The sequence below is a fragment of the Convolutriloba macropyga genome, chromosome 6 (assembly GCF_964194025.1).
Source record: "Convolutriloba macropyga chromosome 6, txConMacr16.3, whole genome shotgun sequence".
Lineage (NCBI taxonomy): Eukaryota > Metazoa > Xenacoelomorpha > Acoela > Convolutidae > Convolutriloba > Convolutriloba macropyga.
The window spans coordinates 55,641,084-55,662,781 of NC_134473.1; the positions used below are offsets into that span (position 1 = coordinate 55,641,084).

The 21,698-nt window shown below is 32.6% G+C and overlaps 1 protein-coding gene across 1 annotated transcript in view; it reads left to right on the forward strand.

The window, feature by feature from the left end:
* Positions 1–21,698, forward strand: part of LOC142341062 (transient receptor potential cation channel subfamily A member 1 homolog) — a 77,291-nt gene that overhangs the window by 24,853 nt on the left and 30,740 nt on the right. The window contains exons 9-12 of the mRNA XM_075391906.1: positions 6,809–7,009; positions 10,663–10,755; positions 11,740–11,914; positions 14,245–14,381. Coding sequence (XP_075248021.1) covers positions 6,809–7,009; positions 10,663–10,755; positions 11,740–11,914; positions 14,245–14,381 — 606 coding nt within the window. The remainder of the gene's footprint in view (positions 1–6,808; positions 7,010–10,662; positions 10,756–11,739; positions 11,915–14,244; positions 14,382–21,698) is intronic.

The following is a 21,698-nucleotide window of genomic DNA, read 5'->3' on the forward strand; positions in this document are numbered from 1 at the left end:
TTTGTGATTTTTTTAGTTGAGCTTGTATTTATTTCTATTTTATATTCCCATGACACAGTCTCACTGATAAAATGCGGAATTAATTTATTAACAAGTTGCAAGATAAACCATCTATTCTTTCGGTTGAAAACTTATGTTTTTTTTGTAAATTTTCAAAAAGTTTATTTTTTTAGAAAAAGTGACTGGATTTTTGAGCATTGCCAACCTTGTTTCTATTTTTGCAGCTTAGTATCTCTATTGAGAAGGCTTAAATTTCATCTGTTGAACTACATTTTGCTCACTAAAAAGATTTATTTTTCCTTAAATGTTTTTGTTCTTGGTACTACGAGTTTTCAGCAAATATGTGTGATTTTTGCATCTTTGCCCTTTCTTTTTAAGTTTTTGTTTTATTTTCACAGTATCACAAAACGTTCGATCCTGTTGTCCTTTGACAAAACAAACGCAATCAATTTTTTTAATGTTCCCAGTGAACAATTTAATGTTTAATTGGCTGGGACACCGTTTTTGTGGGAATTTTGAACTTTGTTTTGCCTGTATGTGTTGTTCTTTTTGTAGTCACATGACGTATCCTGTATATTGAATGGTTTTAATAGCTTTCTATTGAGGCAGAGATTAGTCTTCCAATGAGTTCAGTTGATAGATAATGTTATTAAGCTTAGTCAGTTTGGCCTTGATTCTTTTCTGAAAAAGCATTGTTTTTTTAAACTTTTACCTTGTGCTCTTTTCTTGTCGACTTGTTTCCAAGTCCCTTGAGAAAAAGTCCCATATGTTTTTCTTATGAAGTGCAGGGTCATTTTTTATTACAGGTTTTATCTGATGTCATTTAATTTGGTTTTTAATTATTGTAAAAAAATCGACAAAGAATTTTGGTCGCAATTATTATACGTAATGACTTAATTTTTAAGAAACGAAAATTGCATACGGAATACAATTAAGTACGGGGGATGGGATGTCGGATTTGTTCGAGTGTGTGCTGGTTGCGTTAGAGGTGCGTGCGGGTCGGAGGGTATAAAATCAGAGCAGGTATATTCTCGTTATTTCTGTTCTCAAATGAGGTGAAGTGACAACATTCCGGGTCACTCAGCAGGTGTATTCTCGATCGCCCTGGAAGGCGTTGCCTAATCAAAATGTTATTACGGCTAACAAAAGTTGTAACCCAATGCTTTTTAGGCTGATAAATGTATGATAATAGTAATGGACTGATTAAATCAGGTTTAAATTAGAATAAAATTTTTCTCTAAAAATAGGTTGATCAGTTGATATTTTCACTTGATCATAGAGTGTAAGTGGTTCTAGAATTCACGGGTTCTAGAATTTTAGTGGTTCAGTATTGGAAAACTCTGAGTTGTCAGCCCGAAAATTACCTTTCCAGGTTGCCCATTAAACAGCTTTCCTTGATTTCACAAAAGGTCATATATGATCCCCGGTAATCATAAAAGGTCATATATGATTTGTATGATTTCCCCGTAACCATACCATTTTCATACAAAAATTTAAAATAGTTGTAAACCAATCTAATTGTAACTACTATAACGTTCAATCAGTTAAAATACACCAAAGTCACCCAACGATGAGTTCTTGAGATTCATTTTTCTTGGTAATCATACAGGGTCATAAATGATTTGTATGATTTCACAGTAATCAATCAAGTTTCATACAAAAAAATAAAGTACATGTAAATGAGTAAACGACTCCAATTGTAACAGTCATTTCGAGCACGTGCCATAGTGCACAAATCGAGCGTGTAATTCCATTCAGATAAGTTATAAAATCTATAAGTTATAAAATTTAGTTATCTATAAAATTTTCTGTATAGAAATTGTTCAATCTTGTCACGGACTTATTCAGAAATTTTTAATTGTAGTTTTTTGTTCATCTCTGTTTGATTGCTAGCCTGTATAATCCCAGAAAGAACGCATACAGCAAAGTATAATGAAGTTATTTTAAGACAGGAGAACCAAATTTGTAATCATTCCTCTTTCAGCATAAAGCTATAAAGAACAAAATAACCCTAACAAAATGCTTCAATTTTTTCCTTTTCGGTTTATGGAACGTATAACTTGTAATCTTTATATTCCAAAGTTCATCAAAGCACAAAAGCAATACATTTGCTTAATAGATTAAGTAATCTATAGCAGCACATATTAAGCTGCTTAAGTTTCGTCAGAGTGAATACAATTACGATTGTTTGCACATATTTAACATTTGGTAGAAATCTAGTCTCATTAAATCGTCTATGATCTGTGTACATACATTGAGCTTGAGATTTCAACATTTAAGCTTTTTTTCAACATTCAAGAGTCTTTTTATACTGCTCATTTTAATGCATTATGGTTGCTCAAAATGAATGTTAACAACATCATTGCAATCATCTTTTGTAAAAGAGTGTTTTTCAATTTTTGTTTTCAATTTATTGATATACGTCATCAAAATAACAAAGCCACTTTTAGTTGGAAGAAGGCCTTACGTAGGAACAAAATTGTTGTTTCGAAAAACTTTATTATTTGTTCAATGTTAAATGCTACAGAAACAATAAACGGGCGTATAGTAATTAATTTTAACCAATAACTGCTTTTTTGTTATCTGATAAGTAATAAACACTTCTTTTTTAACCAGTACCTCACAATTGTTTGGTCACGTCGCTTTTTTTCAAAACTGCCTCGCAGTTTTTCTGAACAATTTTGTTTTCATAGGTTAAAGATGAAGTTTCACTACTCATCCCAATTAAACACTGTGAAGCCAAATCTCGGTTCCACATAAAATATTAAAAAGAAAAAACTTTGTATCAAAATGCCTCCTTACTCGACCACCACCATTGGTAAGTAAAATTGTAACTTTTATTGACCATCTCAGTGACCTACAACAAGCGACTTTGATGACTTCTAATTTCGAGAATATTTTGCCTGGTTGCCCATTATTCAAAACTCCATGACAAATTAATTCCAGTTGCATTTTTTCACTCGTGGCGCCCGTTTTTGTGTGTTGCGTTTACATGCCCAGCGGGATCAATTGGTCATGGCAAAGAACAAAAAGGATATTTGTTCTTCTTTGGGTGATTTGCCTGTTCCCTTCCGAGATCAAATAGACTCGTAGTCTGAGTCGAAGAAAATGACACTTGCTAGTTATCTGCAGACCAAAAATAACAAAGAAGAGAAAAAATGTTGGTTCTAGGTCGGTCAATGTGATCTGTTGAGTAAAATTTTATATCCTAAAAAATTTTCATATCAATTATATGGGTCTTGCTCAGAAGACTCTAATTGGTCATGGAAAAGAATGAAAGTGATGTTCGTTCATCTTTGGGTGATTTGCCAGTTCCAATCAAAGATCAATTTGGATCGGAGTTAGAGATGAAGAAAAAGACATTTGCTAGTTATCTTAAGAACAAATATAACAAAGAAGAGAAAAAATTTTGGTTCCAGCTGGGTTAACGTGATGCATTGAGTGAAATTTTTTAGCCTAAAAAATTTTCATGTCAACTTTATGGTTCTTGATTAGAAGACTCATTATTCAATATTCTTCGTTTCTATTCTAACTTAGTGTTTTCGTTAGTAAGAAACCTAAGATTTGCCTATATAGAGCTTTAACGATATAAAAAACTGAAGTTTAGAAATTGTATGGTCCTTGTCGTAGGTCAAACAGGATTATTGTAATAAATTAACCGTGTAAGCAAGTATATGTACAAAGATGTTTTAAACTAAGCAAAGAAAGAGATCCGTTTGTTATTTGACGTGCAGTGTGGCAAACAAAATGAGAAGAGGCAATTTGACACATTTTTTTTAACAAAAGAGCGTTTTGCTGGGAAAAAGATCTAATTCCACTTGTTTACAAATTTTCTGCAAAATCGAACTTCAATTTTTGCAAAAATTTTACTGCTTATTTTTATTTGATACTGGAACAGTATGCAATTTATATATATATATATTATATATATATATATATATATATATATATATATATATACATTTATATATATATATATATATATATGATATGTGTTTATATATATATATATATATATATATGGAATATATATATATATATATGTATATAAATATATATATATATATATATATATCTATATATATATATCTTTATATATATATACATATATATTTATATATATATATATATATATATATATATATATACATAAACTTGTATAAATGTATTTCGATAAGTATATATATATAAACATATGTTTTTATATATAAGGATAAATAAATAAAAAAGATAAATATATTATATATATATATATAATTATATATATAAATATAAAATATATATAAAACAAAAATATGTATATATATATACATATATAAATATAAAAGAAACAACAGACTTGTTTGAGATCCGAGGCTGAAATGCAGACTGTTCTGGCAGACCAAACGAAAAAAGCGATTGGCGATAGGCGTTTAGAAACGCACACAACCGTCAAAATTTTGCAAGTTTGATTATGGCAACTGTAACGGCTGCTCTCCTATCATACACCGCCCAGTTCGTTTCAGCGGTTTCAAATCTGTCCGGATATTGTATTTTTAGAGTTAACTTTTCTGAACTGTATTATCCGCTATACTGTAGTTTACCGTTGCATTATTTGTGGCACAATTAGTCCTGATAACTAACTGCTCAGCTTTGCTGTGTAACAAACTTGTTTCTTTCAGAATAACAAAATAATTCAAATTGAAACTATCAATTTTTGCTCAAGTTTTGGTTAATAACTCAAGTTATAATTCGAAATTGCAAAAACCCCTATGTCCGTTTCTAGGTAGCTGTCCTAGTTACTGGTTAGGGTAAATAATTTTGGTCTCCGATTCGTTAATGTTTTCGGAGATTTTTTCCCGATAAACAAATTTAACAAATGTAACCAAATTCGCACTTTGTGCTTCTCAGCGCACTCAATTGCTCAATAACGCAATCAGTGAACTACACTAGGCTCCGTTAAAGCCGGTAAGAGAAACTGACTTTATGCTTTGCACAAAGTTTCTCTTACTTAGGAACTTCGTTCCTCAGAAAGTAAGTTTTGAGAATATCAAAGTTAATTCTCTTTTCACAAATCAAAGTAAAGTTAAAACTGTATAATCACTAATATGATCTACAGAAACAAGACACGATAACAAGTAATTTACCTCTCAAGAAAGCGTGCTTCAATACGCACTGTATGTCAGGTTAATATGACCAAAATTGCAAATTTCAACTGATTTTTGGTAGTTTTTCATGCTCCTTTTATGCTGCTAGTCACGTGGATTTACATGTCAAATTCAACTGTTAATTGGTTGTAGATAATAATGTCAACAGAATGTGAACACTTTTTTATAACGTCACTTTTTCAGTGTAAATTTGATGTCATGGGAAATTTGTTAACCATGTAGAAGTTTTGTCGAATATTCTGTATCAATAACAGGTTGATTCGCAATCCAATCGCAAAGAATCTGATGCAATACTGTTAAGTCGTAGTATTGTTTTGCTGGTGGTTGAAGTAGTTCGAGTTTTGAGTTATACTTCATGAATGACGATTGTGTACTAATTATAGTTGCTAAACATAAATGTTGAACAAAGTGAACAAATCCGTTTGGCTTCGATAGAATGCAGCATTAAATTTCGCTTGTCACGCTATTCTAATTTTAATGCTCGAAAGGACCTTGAAGCGCTATTCGATTTGGTAATTGAGTTAGTAAGCTCAGCCGCCACAGCAAGTTTGATTAACAAAAGACTTTCATTTTTGTGAATCCAAGTTAAATGCACGTAGTTTACAATAGATTAAAAATGATGAGACAAAATTGTCAAACGTTCTAAATGTCAATTCCAATTAGTTTGAAAGTACTCACTTCTGAAAAACACTCACTTGAAAAAAACTGTTTTTGAAGTTGTAAAGTGACCTTGATCCTCGATGACGTCATTGCTTCTGTCCAAACGAAAGCTCTAAACCATTTTTTATATTTTTCTAGTATGTAGAGCTTAGTACATATTCACGTTAGAAATCCAAACCTTCATTTTTTCTAGTTGAGAGCCTCGGTAGCTGACCCCTAAAATCTGACTTAACCGAAAGAAAGAGCTATCGAATGATTAGTTGTCCTGATTAGGGCAGTTGAAAATTACTAGCTAGCTACTCCTAGATAATCATTTATCATTCGCTTAACCGCATGGCTCTTTCAGTAGCCCATTATAATAGATACTGCTGGATGTAATTTTTGTTTTTTTTTGATATGCTGTTTCAATTAAGTTTTTATTTAGTTATGAAAGGTTAGTACTTCTGCTTTTTTTCAAGCACTATCCTCTTGAGATTGTTTATTTCAACTCAGTGTGTGTTACATTAGGTGCTCTCATAAGTCGTTTGACATTTTAACAGTCTTTTTCGACCTATGCTAATTGTAGGTTTTAGTGCCCTGTATTAATTCAACTACTAATCATTACCTTAGTCAGGTTTAAATATAAATCATTTTATTCACCAAAGTTAGGTGACTCCGATGAAACCAAACTGAGTAAATTTGGCATTAATTGAGAACCTCCTAACGGTTAACTATACAAAGTTTTTGTCAATAATAATTCTGGCTGTTTAAAATTTTGGTCTTGGCCTTCGGCATCTTAAAATTTGAACACACATTCTTCAATTCAATTTATAATAAATTGCCTCTAATTTTTTTTGGTTTATCTGTTTTGGAGCATGAATCATATAACTTTCGAAATAATTCTGCTGATATTAATTGAAACATTGCCACAAACCTTATAACTTTTTTCGTCAGTGTTGAAAAAATGAGCGTTTTGATCGGAATTAGATTTTTCAGTTATCGCATTTTTTATATTTTTCTAGTTCATCGATGATTCCTACGCAATGACTGGGTGGTCTTATGGTAAAAACGACAACCTACCTCTTCTAGACCTCGTGGAGGATCCCACTGGGGCTGGATCGACAGGAGCGGGGTTTGAACTTCCACCACCCGCCTCGAACCGGGGAGGGGAGAACCAAGAGTTGGTTTCCCTAGACGAAAAAGGCTCGACGGTTTTTTCAGAGGTAAAAGAAATTAAAAAAAATAATGTGTTTTTATTTCTATATGTTATATGTATATGAACAAGTTTCCCTGGCCACCCATCGTACTTTCCTTGACCACTTATATGATCAAGAATTCAAGTTCATACATGATTCTTGGTAATTATACAAGGTTATAGATGATTTGTTTCCTGGTTGTCATACAAAGATCAAATTCGATTTCTTGGAACTCATACAGGGATCATACGAAAGTTTTGAAAGCCGAAAAAATTTTATAACCCTCATTTTCGGAAAAAATTGCTAAATTTTTTTACATGGAAATCATACATGGTCATACATGAAATATAAACCATTAAATTGTGCAACCAATTCATGTATAAAGTAGTCAGAAAGCGCATTTAAAAAATTAATTGTATTATATGTACAGTCTACTGTTTGACACTTTTGTTGCGCCAAGACAATGATTGTGGGCTGTTTGTACGCCTATTTAGAAAATGATATTGATGTTAAACCAAATACAAATTCTCCTGGTTTTTGATATTAACGAGCAGTTATTGGTATGACCTGGCCTCAGAGAATATCAGTTTTTTTGCTCATTTTACTCAGACTTAACTCTCAATTAGCTTCCAACTCTGGAACAAACAGTCCTCTACTTGAACGGTTGGTGCTCACCAAAGCGATGTCAGGAAATTACATCAGCCATTCCCTAATGTTCCAACCTCCAAATTTAGTTGAGGGCTAGGAATTTTGGGCTACTTTGGCGCTTATTGTTAAGTTTGGCCGATCTACATTTTTTACTGAGAGACACAATCAGGTATTAATAAAGTTCTAAAGTGAACAATGAGGTTCAAATTTTCATTAGCAACCACTTTTCTTACTTTATCACGCATTCAGATATTTATTTCGTTCCACTTTTTCTCAACTATTTTTTTCTCTAAAATTCTTTGCAAATTCTTTAGATATTCATAAAGCAAACTAATACAGCAAAGTTGATACTAGCTGAACAAAAAAATATACATGAAAAATTTTGGTTAAAAATACTACAATAAGGAAATTTTTGTAAAAAAAAATTAAAAAATAACAATAGTTTTTCATTCTGTTTTTTTCCAGGATACCAGTAGAACCTCATTTTTAAATGTAATAGCTTCTCAATATGTAGCCGAAATTAAAATTTATCGATTTGAGCCAAAAAAACTACATTTTCAACTTTTAAATATATAAAAATTTATTGTTTGCCTTTTGCCATTAAACGTGATATCACAGGAGAAGTGGCCTGCTGACCAACAGACGCATAGCCAACAAAGTCCATTAGTGAGCAGCCAGTGATCATATTATCGTTTTCAGTAGAACGATAACATCAAAATTTTTCAAACGTTATTTTTTTCTTCAACATGAAACGTTGGGTTTTCCGATTGAAGAAGAAGGAAATTTTACGACTCAAAAAGATATATTGTTGTTGAAACAATAAATTCCCTGTACTGTTTTTAGAATATCTATTAATGCATTTTGTCAATCTTTTTCTCAAATACTCCTCATAAAAATGAGGGTTTTTGTTTTTTTTCCTAATTTCACAATTAGTATACCCTTATTAGCCTAGTCATAATTTACTTGTACTTAGGAATATGCAATCATTTCGATAAAATTGAAAAAAGCTCAGTACGGTGCCAGTAGTACATAAAAAGAGCAACTAACTTATGAAATTCTGTAACCTAATAGTCAATGATGACTTAATTGTCTCATCTGTTAATCCCCCTGCTTTTGTTTTTAAACATAAAACCGCAGTAACTATGGTGAAGAAAAACGGTTAAACTTTTCTAAGCTTCATTCATTTGAACTTTGAGTAAGGTCAATCAGGAGACAATTGTTAAAGTCAAAAACTTGAACAAAAGTAAAAGCAAACTGCTAATACATTAATGATGTACTCTGGATTCGACTGACAGAAAAAGTTGCTTCCCACCACTTCTGACAAACCACTGGAACAAACTAATTCTATCGACAATGTATTCACAGTTTCACTTAAAAAATCCACGAAAAAAACTGCAAAAGAGGAACAAAAAACCAATAACTATAGGAAAATGTGACAAATAAGGAAATCCGCCAATGTTCTCAACGTTCAATGAAATACAATAATCAAATAATACAATAATCAATGAAATGCAATAATAAATAATACATCAAATCAATTAGTTTTAGCAAAATTGGCAAAACTTTAAGAACGGCGCGTGGCCAGATTACCCAGTAGAACATAGGGAAAAGAACTGAAGCCATATTGACCCGAAACCATTTCAAAGTGTTTAATGAAAATCTCTCCCAGTTCCAACAATTGACTTCAGGAGACCATTTGACTGGTCCATGACTACCTCTGCAACAGATGGCGCACTATGCAGTAAAAAATTACTTACGTAAAAAAGCAAAAACTATTAGGAAAATTTGTTGATTGCATCAAAAATAAACTCATCGAATACTCACTCATCTCTTCATTTTATTGCAACGAATTTAATTAAATTATATAAAAATGTACTTGGCTAAAAATCTCAGAAGAGATATCTCAAAGGCAAAATATCTAAAACGGAAAAGATGAGAGTAATAAGTAATATCTCATATTGTATAACTATTAATGCATAAAATAAAATGATAATTGCTTAAACTGATCATAAATTCTCCTAAGCGTACATATACTTTTTGGGGTGAAATAATTCCATTTTATCAAGGAGACTTTGAAAATGACGCTAGTGAAAAAAACAATTCTCGCAATGCGGGAATTTTATTGCACCTTTTTCCTCGCTGTATGTCAAAAAAATGCATGGTCAGAAAGTACTGTCTCTTTCTCTCTTCTAATGATATTCGTTAAGAAGATTGACTTAAATAATGATAACACTCCAGTCGTAAAATGAACAGAGCGCAATTGACAGATGGAGGCGATTAAAAACCGCTATTTGGCAGGTTGGAACACTTCCTGTATGAAGGAAGCACAGCAGATGAAAATTAACCATATTGGTTAAACGTAAATAGAAGGAAAAATAAATGTGCGACACCCGGTAATCTTAGTAGGATCTTATACGGTTTCTTGGAAATAATGCAGAACTCACATATGACTTCTTCGGTTTCACTACAGGAGCGTAAGAAGTCACCCGTTGACAGTATGAAATCATAAATGATCCTTATATGAAATCCAAGAAACTTCAACCCGTGTTATCATGGGTTATCGTTTTTCGTTTGTGCCACCAGCTTAGCGGGCGCTTATTAGCAACTGCCGAAAGCTCGGCTCTTTTTTCCTATGTAATGGTACGGATGGCGAGAGGGGGTGGGGTGTGCATAACATACTGGATGGGAGCGCTACAGGAGAGGATCGGCTGGTACATAGCTTACTCGGAGTTATGACCAGCCTGGACAGTTAATCTCGAAGTTTCTATGTACAAAAATATGAATTATATATTTGTTCATTTTCTATTTTTTTGCAGCTGTTCTGAATAATCAAATGCTGACAATTGATGAATTATTTGTTGTGCTCATAATAGTTCGACTAAGTTTAGATGTTTGAACTTATGTTTAAACCTTTATTTTAATAACGCAAGCACTGTGTTATGCCTCCTTCTTGAGATTCTTCAAATGATTTAAGTAAATTTTTCTTGGGCATATGGAAACTTCAAACTATCGAGTGTTTTTTATGGTTACAGGTGTACGAAGACGACGGAACACTGAACACCAAGGCTGCAACATACACAGACAAATCAGCTTTACTTGTTCAGAACCACTGTCTCTCTATCATGGTAACAATACGGATTTCATTAGAACAAATTAGAAATTGATTAGATATCATAACGTCATAAGAAACGGGGGGGGGGGGGGGTGGTTATGAATCAAGGCGAGAAAATAGTTAGAAATTTAGGATCTTTTCCGTTTGAGCCCCCCACCCCGCCCCTCCATTATACGTTATGACTCCCCCCTCCCTCCATTATACGTTATGACCCTCCCTCCACCCAGCTACACAGCACGTGCCATTACATAAAAAATCATTATGAAAAAATATGGCACGTGCGAGCTGGGGGTGGGGCACAAACGGAAAAGATCTGCAATTTATTACGTTGTCGTCTCACTCAATAAGCGGTAAGCGGGGGGGGGGCCTGAGATGCAAATTGCTCTCGAAGACTTAATTTCACTGGTCATGAATACTGTTGCAACATATGTTTTTGTTGCGTTGGAAACGCGCTAGGGTTTGGTTTGCCCGTTCAAAATATATCTCAAGTGATGATTTAACTGCTTCATGATTTGAGCAGATGTGAAGTTTCCGATTAACCTAGAAAGTTTCGATTGCTTAAATAGAAATCTAATTAAGAAATTTAAAACATTGTGATCACGAGACGAAATTGGTCTATTGGGTAATTTCATTAAACGAATTTTTACTGTTTTCAAGTTGAAAAATATTTTTCAATGTAGACATTTAAACCAATTTTGGGAAGTGAGCCTCGTGAAAAATTTTTGTTTTCACTCCGCTGTGTGACGCAAACTAAAGCTGGTTTTCGTACTAATAATGTTTTGTATAGGAGAGGCGCGAATATTTAATCGTTTATAAAGTTTATAATCTGCCGGATGGGGGGGGGGGTTAGTTTCAAATTCTGAATCTATGAGTGAAAGATTCTTGACATACTGTAATTGAAAATATGCTAACCAATAGATGCAAGTTCTCAAAATTGAAATGGATGGGGAGGGAGGTTTCGGTCGATAATAAAAAACAAACAAAATCTTTTGTTCAGGTGAATAGTAAAGCAGAGCACCTATTACGTCATCCTTTAGTGACAATTCTTCTGCATTACAAGTGGAACACATTCGGGAGATACGTGTACTATGCTAACTTGAGTCAGTACTGCGTGTTCCTCATCTTTTTCACTGGATTCATGATTGTCACAAAGCCACGCGAGTTCTGGAATGGTGAGAATATACCTCTTAAACAATCACGTCCATTTTTTAAAACGCACATGAAGTATGCAAAACCATGCAGAACTAGTTAAAAATTAAAAATACATAGTTGAAAATGTATAAGTGAAATCCCAGAAATTCGGATCTATTCTGTTTTGGCTTATCTATGTCTTTACAACCGGACCTCAGTCTCATGGTAAACCCGTACTGATTCATGGTATTCAACTGTACAAATGAATTTTTTTATGAGTATTAGTTTCACTAATCACTCATGAATTAATTATTATTACGCTTTTTGTTTGTTTCTCTAAGTGTAGTTCTGAGAAAAGGCTGACAACCAATTCTGAACAGCTTACGCTAATTTTAGAAATCCAATGCTGTTTTTATTCTGCAGAGACTTCATTTTTTGTCCAAAATTACATTTTTTATGGTAAAAATTGACGTGATCAAATTATTTTCATAGTAAAAACACAAACTGACAATTACTATAATTCAGCGCTGATTATCTATTTGTTTTAAGATCCGGGAACCCTCACCGAAGCATAATCGATCCAGAGGTTCCTAAATATATGGCATAAATTGATTTCCAGGCATTTTGAAACGTGCACGTTTCCTGTTTAATTGCTCTCAAACGAAGCTTGTAGCAATTATATTAGTCCTGTTGGTCTCTTTTTTAATGCCACTCTTCGTTTGACCGATTTTGCGTCTGACTCATTGGACTTTTTGTGCTCAGTAAAGGGATAAACAGATAGCGCCCAGTGGGTAATAAGTTCTCTTAGAGCCTTTCAGCTCACTAGTCTCCAAGCATCGGATTCACAAACTGTTTTGAAGACTTATACTTATGGCGTGAAGGGTGGTTCTTAGAAGTTGACCCCCCTCACATCAGCCCCCAATCCCTACCCCTGCACACCACGCCGTTCAGGCCGTAAGGGACCAGTGCAGTCCAAGGCAGTGTTGCTCCCCACTCCCATCAGCCCCCCCCCCGCTGCGCCCACCTCAAGCCCCTTCAATTAAGCTAAAGCTAGCCTCAGTAAACAGGTGGCTAGCTACTTACAAAGACAACCGGTCGTTTGAGAGAAATTCACCCGACGTTAGTCCGTTTTCTTTTAAATATAGTTTACGTGACTTCGGAAGTAACTCTGGACTTCTGGTTTTTATCGAGAACTGCAAAGCAGCTCAAGATATTGAATCAGAATTTCTAAGAGACTTCCGCAGCGTCGCGTAACTTTGTTGAAAACACAAAATGTGCACGTTTTGAAATGACGAAAGTTCATGATTGTCAAAGTTCTGACTAATTGCATATATGCAATTTGGCATTGTAAAATCTGGCACTGCAGACTTTTGGCTTTTTAAAAGGTACACGTTAGTGTTTTAAGCAAGGATACGTGACTCTGGCATAAGACATTTTGAAATTCTGGCTGATCATCTCCAACTACAAAGTTCTCTAAAGTTAGATTGTCACTTTTTGTGCTGAAGTATTTGACCTCTTATGGTTTTTGAGAACCCAAATATTAGTCTCAGGCAAAAACTCACCTCGACAGAAATTTATGTTTATTTTTAATGGAAACGATTTTCTGAGACAATTTTTCTGCAAAACGCTTTTCGTTAAATTGAATAAAACACTTTTTTGACATGAATTCATTTCCACTGTTTTCCGCTAAAATTAATTTTTGCTCCAATAAAATAAAAAGATAGGATGAGATTGATTTAGCAAGATGAGTTAACAAAATTGATTAATTAACAAGATTGAAATTAACAAGGTTGATTATCGAGAATTTTTATGTTTTTTGGAATGCAATTTTTTATTTCTTTCTGCGCAGCTCTTAAGATCAGACCTCATTACTATTTAGAAAAGATTATTCTGCTTTTGAGATGAAAAGAAAGTATTACTACAATTTGAAAAAAAATGTCTCGTGCTTCGCAAATGGAATACTCGTTTTTCCCCTGTCTACAATATTTCGGAATTGGTTATGCCTATCGTTCAAAAATTTGGTTATCGCTGTTCCCGAGCGTAAGGCATTCGAAAACTGCAGTTTTCTTAACAACTTGGAATTAAATTTTTAATTGTCTCTTTTTGAGAGAAATTGTTAACCATTTCCTCAAGAAAGTTCCAGAAACGGTTTCTTTGCAATTATCAAAACGTATAGCTTCTAGTTGAACATTATCCTCAAGCAATATTTTCAAAAATACTTTTTTGCATATTTTTTGGGATTTTTCCTATAAAAAGAAATATCGTCAACATCTCTCAACTGGATATTCTTTTTCTTGGACGCCTTTTGAATTGTGAGATAGGATGAATTAAAATTTCATTAAGCAAGTGGATTCATTGAGTTCTGTTTTAGATTTTTCAACAAATGCGACTCTTGAAGAGTACATAAAGAGTCCTGGGTCACACACAAACTGGGCTGCCTTTCGATTCTTCCACTACCTGGGAAAGTGGGTCATCATTGCATCCGCCCTATTCAACTTATCCAGGGAGGTTTGTCAATACTAAAATAATCTTTGAGCACATCCAGTCTTTTGATGGACATTTTATTTCTGCGCTCTCAGATTGTAGGGATGGTTTTGACGGATTATCATTTTGTTTTTATCCTTTGTGACCTGTTTTTTATCTTCATCTGTTTATAGTATTATATTATTTCAGAAGTCAAGAAAATATTTGGTTAAAATTTTTTATCCCTCTTAAGTTCAGAGCTCACAGCTAAATTGTTTTCAACTAACGTGCATCGTAAGATGGGTTTGCATTGCTTCTTTGTTTTTCAAAACATGCAAAATTGAACTTCTTCGGGTATTACAGATATCAGTCAAAGATGCTCTCTGATAATATATATGATTCTGATTGACCACACTTTTCAAATAAAGTTAGGTCAACATGATCTTTCTTTGTTTTGTTTGTATCACTAAAGTTTAGTTTTTTAGCCCAAACAAACATCAGAATAAATTGAAACTTTGATGTGTGTTGTGATGTGAATCATGTTTTTTGAACCTGACAATTCTGGAATATAAAATATTTTTTCAAAAAAAAAATAAGAAGAAAGTTTTAAATGTTGGTCAACTGAAACTCATTTACCTCACTATTTGTCATAAATAGATAAAGGCTTCAAAAATGTGAACTAATTTTTACTGTTCATCATTGTGCAATAGCTTTCTCTATTCTTTCAGCGCAAAAAACTGATTTAAGCAGAAAGCCGTTTTTTTCAAAAATTACATCTGAATGGTTGATATCTGCCCTAATTGCTACAAAATAATTGCTTAAGGCCATCACCGTTGACTGGTGTAATTTAGTACTAAACGAAAACAAGGAGGCCCGATAATGTGCGATGGCACATAAGGTTCCGACCCCACTCATCCACAATTTTATCATAATTGGCTACCAAATAAGGAACAGATAGAAAAACCCAAAAATTATATTTCGGGAATCCCAAAAAACCCAAATAATTTTCAAAAAAAATTGTGTATGAACGATAAGATATCCTCCAAAGCAACTAACTCAATGGAGTAAAAATTGATGCATTAGATTGCTGTGATATGCCAATATTAAGAAAGCGAGTCAATACGAACAGCAAAATCAAACAACAACAACAACAAACATTAATTACATCAAAAACTTTATGTCCGTTTTAAAAAACAAAATTTAATGAATTCTACATACCGTCAGATAAACCTAAAATTAAACAAAATAACTTATAAATCACCAGAAAAGATATGGGACCAGTCGATAAAAAGGTTTGGAAACAATTAGACAAAAAAAAATAAAAACAGTAAAGTTAAAAAATTCGCTTATTTTGTTTTAAACAAATAAATTTAAAGTGTTGAAAACCATTAGAAATCAAGTAAAAAATACCAAAGGTTGACGATTACCAATGCTTCTACAGAAGGGCATTAGGACCTGTCCTTATTCAATTTTTTAAGCGGCTAAAAAGAACAACAAAAAAACTACAAACAAAAATTCAATTGAAACTTTCCGGAAAACGCTGTTAAAACCGTCAAGCCATATTTTGGCCCTCAAAATATATTCGATTGCGCCTTTTTCAAACACCGATAATGTATTATATGGTCATTCATTAGTGAGACTAGGTAACAAATAGGCAAAAAAGAGAAAGGAGCAAAAGTTTGTAATACTTTTGATTTTTCGAAACAAAATTACATCCAAAGTCAAGAAAAACATTAATTACAGAATGAAATACTTAAATAGGGTCGTTTATTCATCAAAGGGAAGCTCCTGAGACGTGCAGTTATCCAGAATAAGTCTTGTGTCTACGAAAAGAACGTCAAATGTGACAAAAATCAAATTAATTTACTTTTTTTTTGTGAAAAACCGGTGTCGGTCATAGTCAAACCAGTAAGGTCATAACGAATTCTTTAAAAAAATAGATTCTGGGACACCACTCCCTTTTAAAACTTTCTTTTAACGCCCATAATGCCAAATTCGACCTGTAATTAACGAGATTAGGTAACAAAAAGGAAAACAAAAAGAACAAAATTGCGAAGTTAAAAAGTTTTTTTTTAGTTTTGGAAAACGATTGTTTTCAAAGCCGTGGAAGCCATCAGCTATCTACTAATATCAGAATACCGGATCATTTATTCCTCCATGAAAAGCCAATGAAAACTATCACTATACAGGAAATTTCATACGACTGAAACGACAATGTAAAAATGACAGTTAAATACAAAATTAAAAAATTCAATTAATTTTTTCAAGAAAGAAGTGTCAAGACCGTTAAACCGACAATCTAGATCTTTCAAGATTTTAATATGGTCATTTGTGTTTTATTTTGAACGCTAATAATGTGATATGGGAACTGTCAACATTGTGATAATGTGACAAAACTAGAAAACGTGAAAAACTGGCAAATTTCTAAAAACAAACAAATCTGAAATCTAGTAGTTTCAAAGCCAGAAAACAAAAAATTCAGTCTTAAAACCACAATTGAGACTAATTTTTTTAATCAGTAGAAGGAAGAAGCATTCTTTTTTGCTGACGCTAAGCTACAAGTTGACAAAATTAAGAAAAAAGGAGAGGAAAAGTTCATTAAGCCAATATTTATTTAAAAATCAATGATTTTTAAAAGTCGAAACGACCATAAACTTTCAAGTAAAAACTAAATAAATTAGCTTGGAGCTTCTGAGGAAGCCAATCGGAGCTATCACTCCTGAGCTTTGATTTGATATGTTCTGTTCTTTATTAATAAAAAAGTGTCTTTTTTTTCAAAAAATACCGACTGATTACAATCCGAATTCTTTTTGTATTGTAACAATCCAAGATTGGCCCAAAACTAGCCCGAATAATGCTTATTGTTCGTTGATTTTTCGAATGTTGTAGATGTAGAAAATTTGTTAGTTGAAAACTCAAAAACAAATTCTGCATTTTTGATAATCAACGAGTAAAGTTATCAAAAAACGGCAAAATTTTAATTACAGAGCACTCTCAGCGGAAGTTGAAGTAGGAAAAGCCCCCTTCTGAGTCTACAAAGATTGTATTAGTGTTGTTTCGAGGTGTACTGCCGGCAAATTCAATCAAAATGGACTAAAGTAGCTTATTTCGTGCTGTTTTTGATAAAGAAGGCTGAATTTTGAAATATTTAGCCAGAATTTTTGACCAAGAAAATTTAATCAAAATAATCAATAATGCTTGTTTGTCTTTAAAAATAAAATCAACGACATTATTCTTAAAAATTTTAACAAATTTTAGCAAAACTGACAAAAATTTAGGAAAAAATTCCGGAAAATGTGAATAAAAACAACGTGAATTCACTTGAATTCACACGTGAAGTTTAAACCTCGATAACTCCCTGTAGAAAACGAATTAATTCCATATTCTACGCTGGACGAGCTTTCTAATGATACCAGTCTCAACTCTCTACGATGAATATATCGATCGGCGAAAATTGACTGAACAAAAAAAAACCCGTTTGAGTATATAGTTCCTCCCCCCTCAGGAGGGGTCGGAACAATTATTTTTTTTTCAGAGAAATTAATACATAGAAAACGGTTATCGTTCCAGTTGTGTTCTCATAACTATGTAATGCGATATGCACACTGTCTGGATTTCGATTATCATCATTTCCCTTGAAAATTTTATATCTTTCCAATTTGTATTCTCATTCCAAATTGAACCTTTTTCGTATCTCACGTAATTGTTACCATCACATAGATGTCACCATCACCGTTCAAACATTGGTTATTAACCGTTCCTATGGCAAGGAAAGGCAGTTTTAATCTTGGAAACGTTGCTGGAAATTTTTTTGTTAGAGAATTGTTAATCATTCCCCTTGATTTCCAGAAATGTTTATAGTTCAAAATTGTGAAATCAATTTGTTCGTATTGAATCATTATTGACAAACTGACTTTAAAAAATAAGAATGACATCTTTATTTCTTTTTCCTACACCAAATTTACATGTATTTTTTAAACTTTGGTTTCTATTAAAACCTGTTGAATTATGTGATTTGGGATAAGTCAAGTTTCATTGCACGGAATTTTCCCGGCACCTTCTGGATACAACCAACAAAGTTTGGTCTAGTAATCAGTTGGTTTTTGTGTTCCTCAGTCGGAACCAGGTGGTTTGATAATTGAAAGTATATTGTTCCGACCCACTTTAGTGGGGGAGGGGGACTATTTACTCAATTGGTTTTTTTGTTCAGTCAAATTTGGCCGAATGATACATTCATCGTAGAGGACTGTGAGTTGTATCACTAGAAAGCCCGCCCAGTGTAGAATACGGAATTTAAAAGCTTTTTTTATTTTCACTTTTTTTCAGGGGTTAACAAGGTAGGTTCAAAATTTTGTGAATAATAGACGGATATCCGTTGTTTTTATTCACCTTTTCCGGAATTTTTGCCTATAATGTTGGCAGTTTTGCTTAGTATGTTAAAGTTAATTAAAAGTGTTGTTGGTTTTTTTCTAAAGATGAAAGATTGTCGATGATTTTTTTCAACTAATTCTTGGCCCGAATTTTTACTTCTTTTTTAAATCAGCCTTTTTTTCATCGAAAACTGCAAAAAAATTGGTTCTTTAGTTAAGTTTATTTAAATATGCCGAAAGTGAACACCTTTCAACTGATAAGACATTTTGATTCAACTAATTTACCTCTGTGCACTTCTTTTTTTTTATATCAGCCTCTTTTTCATTGAAAACTGCAAAAAATTTGCTTCTTTAGTTAAGTTTGTTTAAATATGCCGAAAGTGAACACCTAAAAACTGATAAGACATTTTGATTCAACTAATTTACCTCTGCGCACTCTTTGAAATTTTTCTTTTCAAGAAATTTTAGCTGATTTCAGCTAAAGCATCTCGATAATTATACAAACAGCATCATTTTTCTATGATATACGAACTTGTTTTGTCAAATTTTCTATATCCAACAAACTCTTGTTATGGAAGAAAATATGAGCCTGTTTACGGAATTTAGTTGTTAGCTGATGCTTTTCATGACTGTAAATGTAACCTTTTCAACAATTGTAATAGATTTTATTAAAAAGCCTTTCCTCTCGTTCTTTTTGTCTATTCGTTACCCAGTCCCATTAATCACAGACCTCAATATAAGTTTCGGCGAAGAGAAGAGAAAAATGTAATATAATATTTATTAGTGAAGTAATTATGGTTTCAATAGCTTCGACAACAGTTTTTCGCAAAAAAAATTAACTTTTTTTTAAATTGTCTGTATTTGAAGTTCTTTTTCTTACCAAATGACAAATTGGGCTTTGTGACAAGTCTCTAATGCTCTTGTTGTGGAACATACAAACATGTCTATTAATTTCAGTCTACTGCTGATAGGTTTCATGACTTTGAAAATAACTGTTTTAAAAAAAATTATGTTTTTTAAAATTGAATCTTTTGTTTTTTTGTCGTTCTGCTGCCCAGTCTTAATAAAAACAATTCTGATATCACGTTGGGCATCAGCTGTAGGTAAATTTGAAGAGAACTAGTTTTCTCATTGGTTTAATGGTCCTAAAAGCTTCAACGCCGTTTTTTTCCAAAAAGGTATTTTTTCAAAATTTACCTCGATGTTAGAGTTTCTTTTTGTAAACCTGTAACTTATTCTAATTAATGAGAGATCTTAAAGTCTTCTGTTTGAGGCCTGAAGGAACCTGTTTAATGAGCTGAATTGAATTGTTAGCTGATCGTTTTCATGATTTGGAAAAATTTTTTGTTTTCAAAAAATTTAATTACTTCTTAATTTTGCGTCTTCGGTTCTTTTTTGTCTTTTTTCAATAATTACCTATTTTCGTAAATTAGCCAGAAAGTGTTTTAATAACAGGCCACATATCACAAAATTAGCGTCGGAAAAGGGCGCGTTGTTACTTTATCTAGGTTTTCAGCGAAATGATTATCGTTATAACGGGTATGTTACCACTTTTTTGAATTTTTTCTCTTTCTTGTTTTTTTCTGTATTTCACGTTATTTTTATTAACATTTGACATTTTCCTATAAAACACAGAACGCAACGTGCGCTTTTTGTCTAATATCTGAACGTGTTTTATATATATTGTTGTTTTTGACGCTCTGATCAAAAAAGTCTCAATGGTTTTGTTCAGGAGAATAATTAATCCAAAGTTTTACTTCAACGTATAAATTATCTTTTTCATGAATAAAAACAATGTTTTATATTTCCAAAAATATAGAACATTGTTTTTAAGTTTGATATTTTCCTTTATCTTTTTTACTTAGTCTCATTGTCTCATTAATGAGCGGTCACATATCACTTTTTAGGCGTTCAAAAAACGCACAACAAAAGATTTCGTATTCTCAGGGAAAAGATTATGGTTCTAACGGCTTCGACACAGTGTTCTGGTTTGAGTTTAGATTTTTTTTGAATATAGGATATTTTTTGTACTTTCAGTTTTTGTGTAGTGTAGTCGTATGACAAAATCTTAATAATTACAGGTCCCAATGTCTTAAATTATGGAGTTCAAAAGGATCCTATTACAAACGTATTGGATGATTTCAGTTCTTATGTAAGTGTTTTTATTATTTTGGAACCAATTGTTTTCTAAAATTATAAGCGTAATTTTTTTAGCCGCTTTTGTTGTTTCTTGTCTACTTTTTACCGAGTCTCATCAAGGACTGATTCCAATTCTTTTCTAGTGAAGAACAATGAACTAGTTATTTTGTTTAGTTTATGTTTTATCTGCCGCTATTTAGACTTTGTTAATATGTTTTTCTAGAGATAGACATCGAGTTTTGGATGTTATTAATGTTTTTTTGTTGTTACTTTGTTTTTTTTCGTCTTGTCCCGTATTCTTAAAAATGGCAAATCTCCTCGGCTTTCTAAAGCGGCATATTTTCATTCCACTGATTTGTTTGAGTGGTACGCTTTTCTTTATTCAAACACTAGTTTTTTTCAAAAAAATTACATGAATTTTTAACAGTTTTGTGACCAGTCCTCATTTGGTATTCAATTAAGCCGAAATGTGGATGAGCGGGGTCGGATCATTATGTGCAAACGCAAATTACCGAGCCTCCTTGTAAACTTATCTCTCAAAATTATTACAATTTAGTTCACGAAGAGTACAAATTTAATTGGTTGATTATATTTAATGTGCTATTATTTACGTTATTAAGTGTGTGGGAATTAGTTGTACTGTTTATCTAACAACAACTTGAAATAAATGGTTACTGCCGTTATACATTTTTTTGGAGATTTTTATTTTTTTCATTAATTTTCCTAAAAAAAGATAGCTTTATTTATGTTCCACTTCTGTCAACTTAACTTATAAGCATTAACTTTAAATTATTTTTTTTCTTCGTTTATTTTTTGTTACTTTTTTAATGGTTTAATTTCGCGCTTTCTGTTC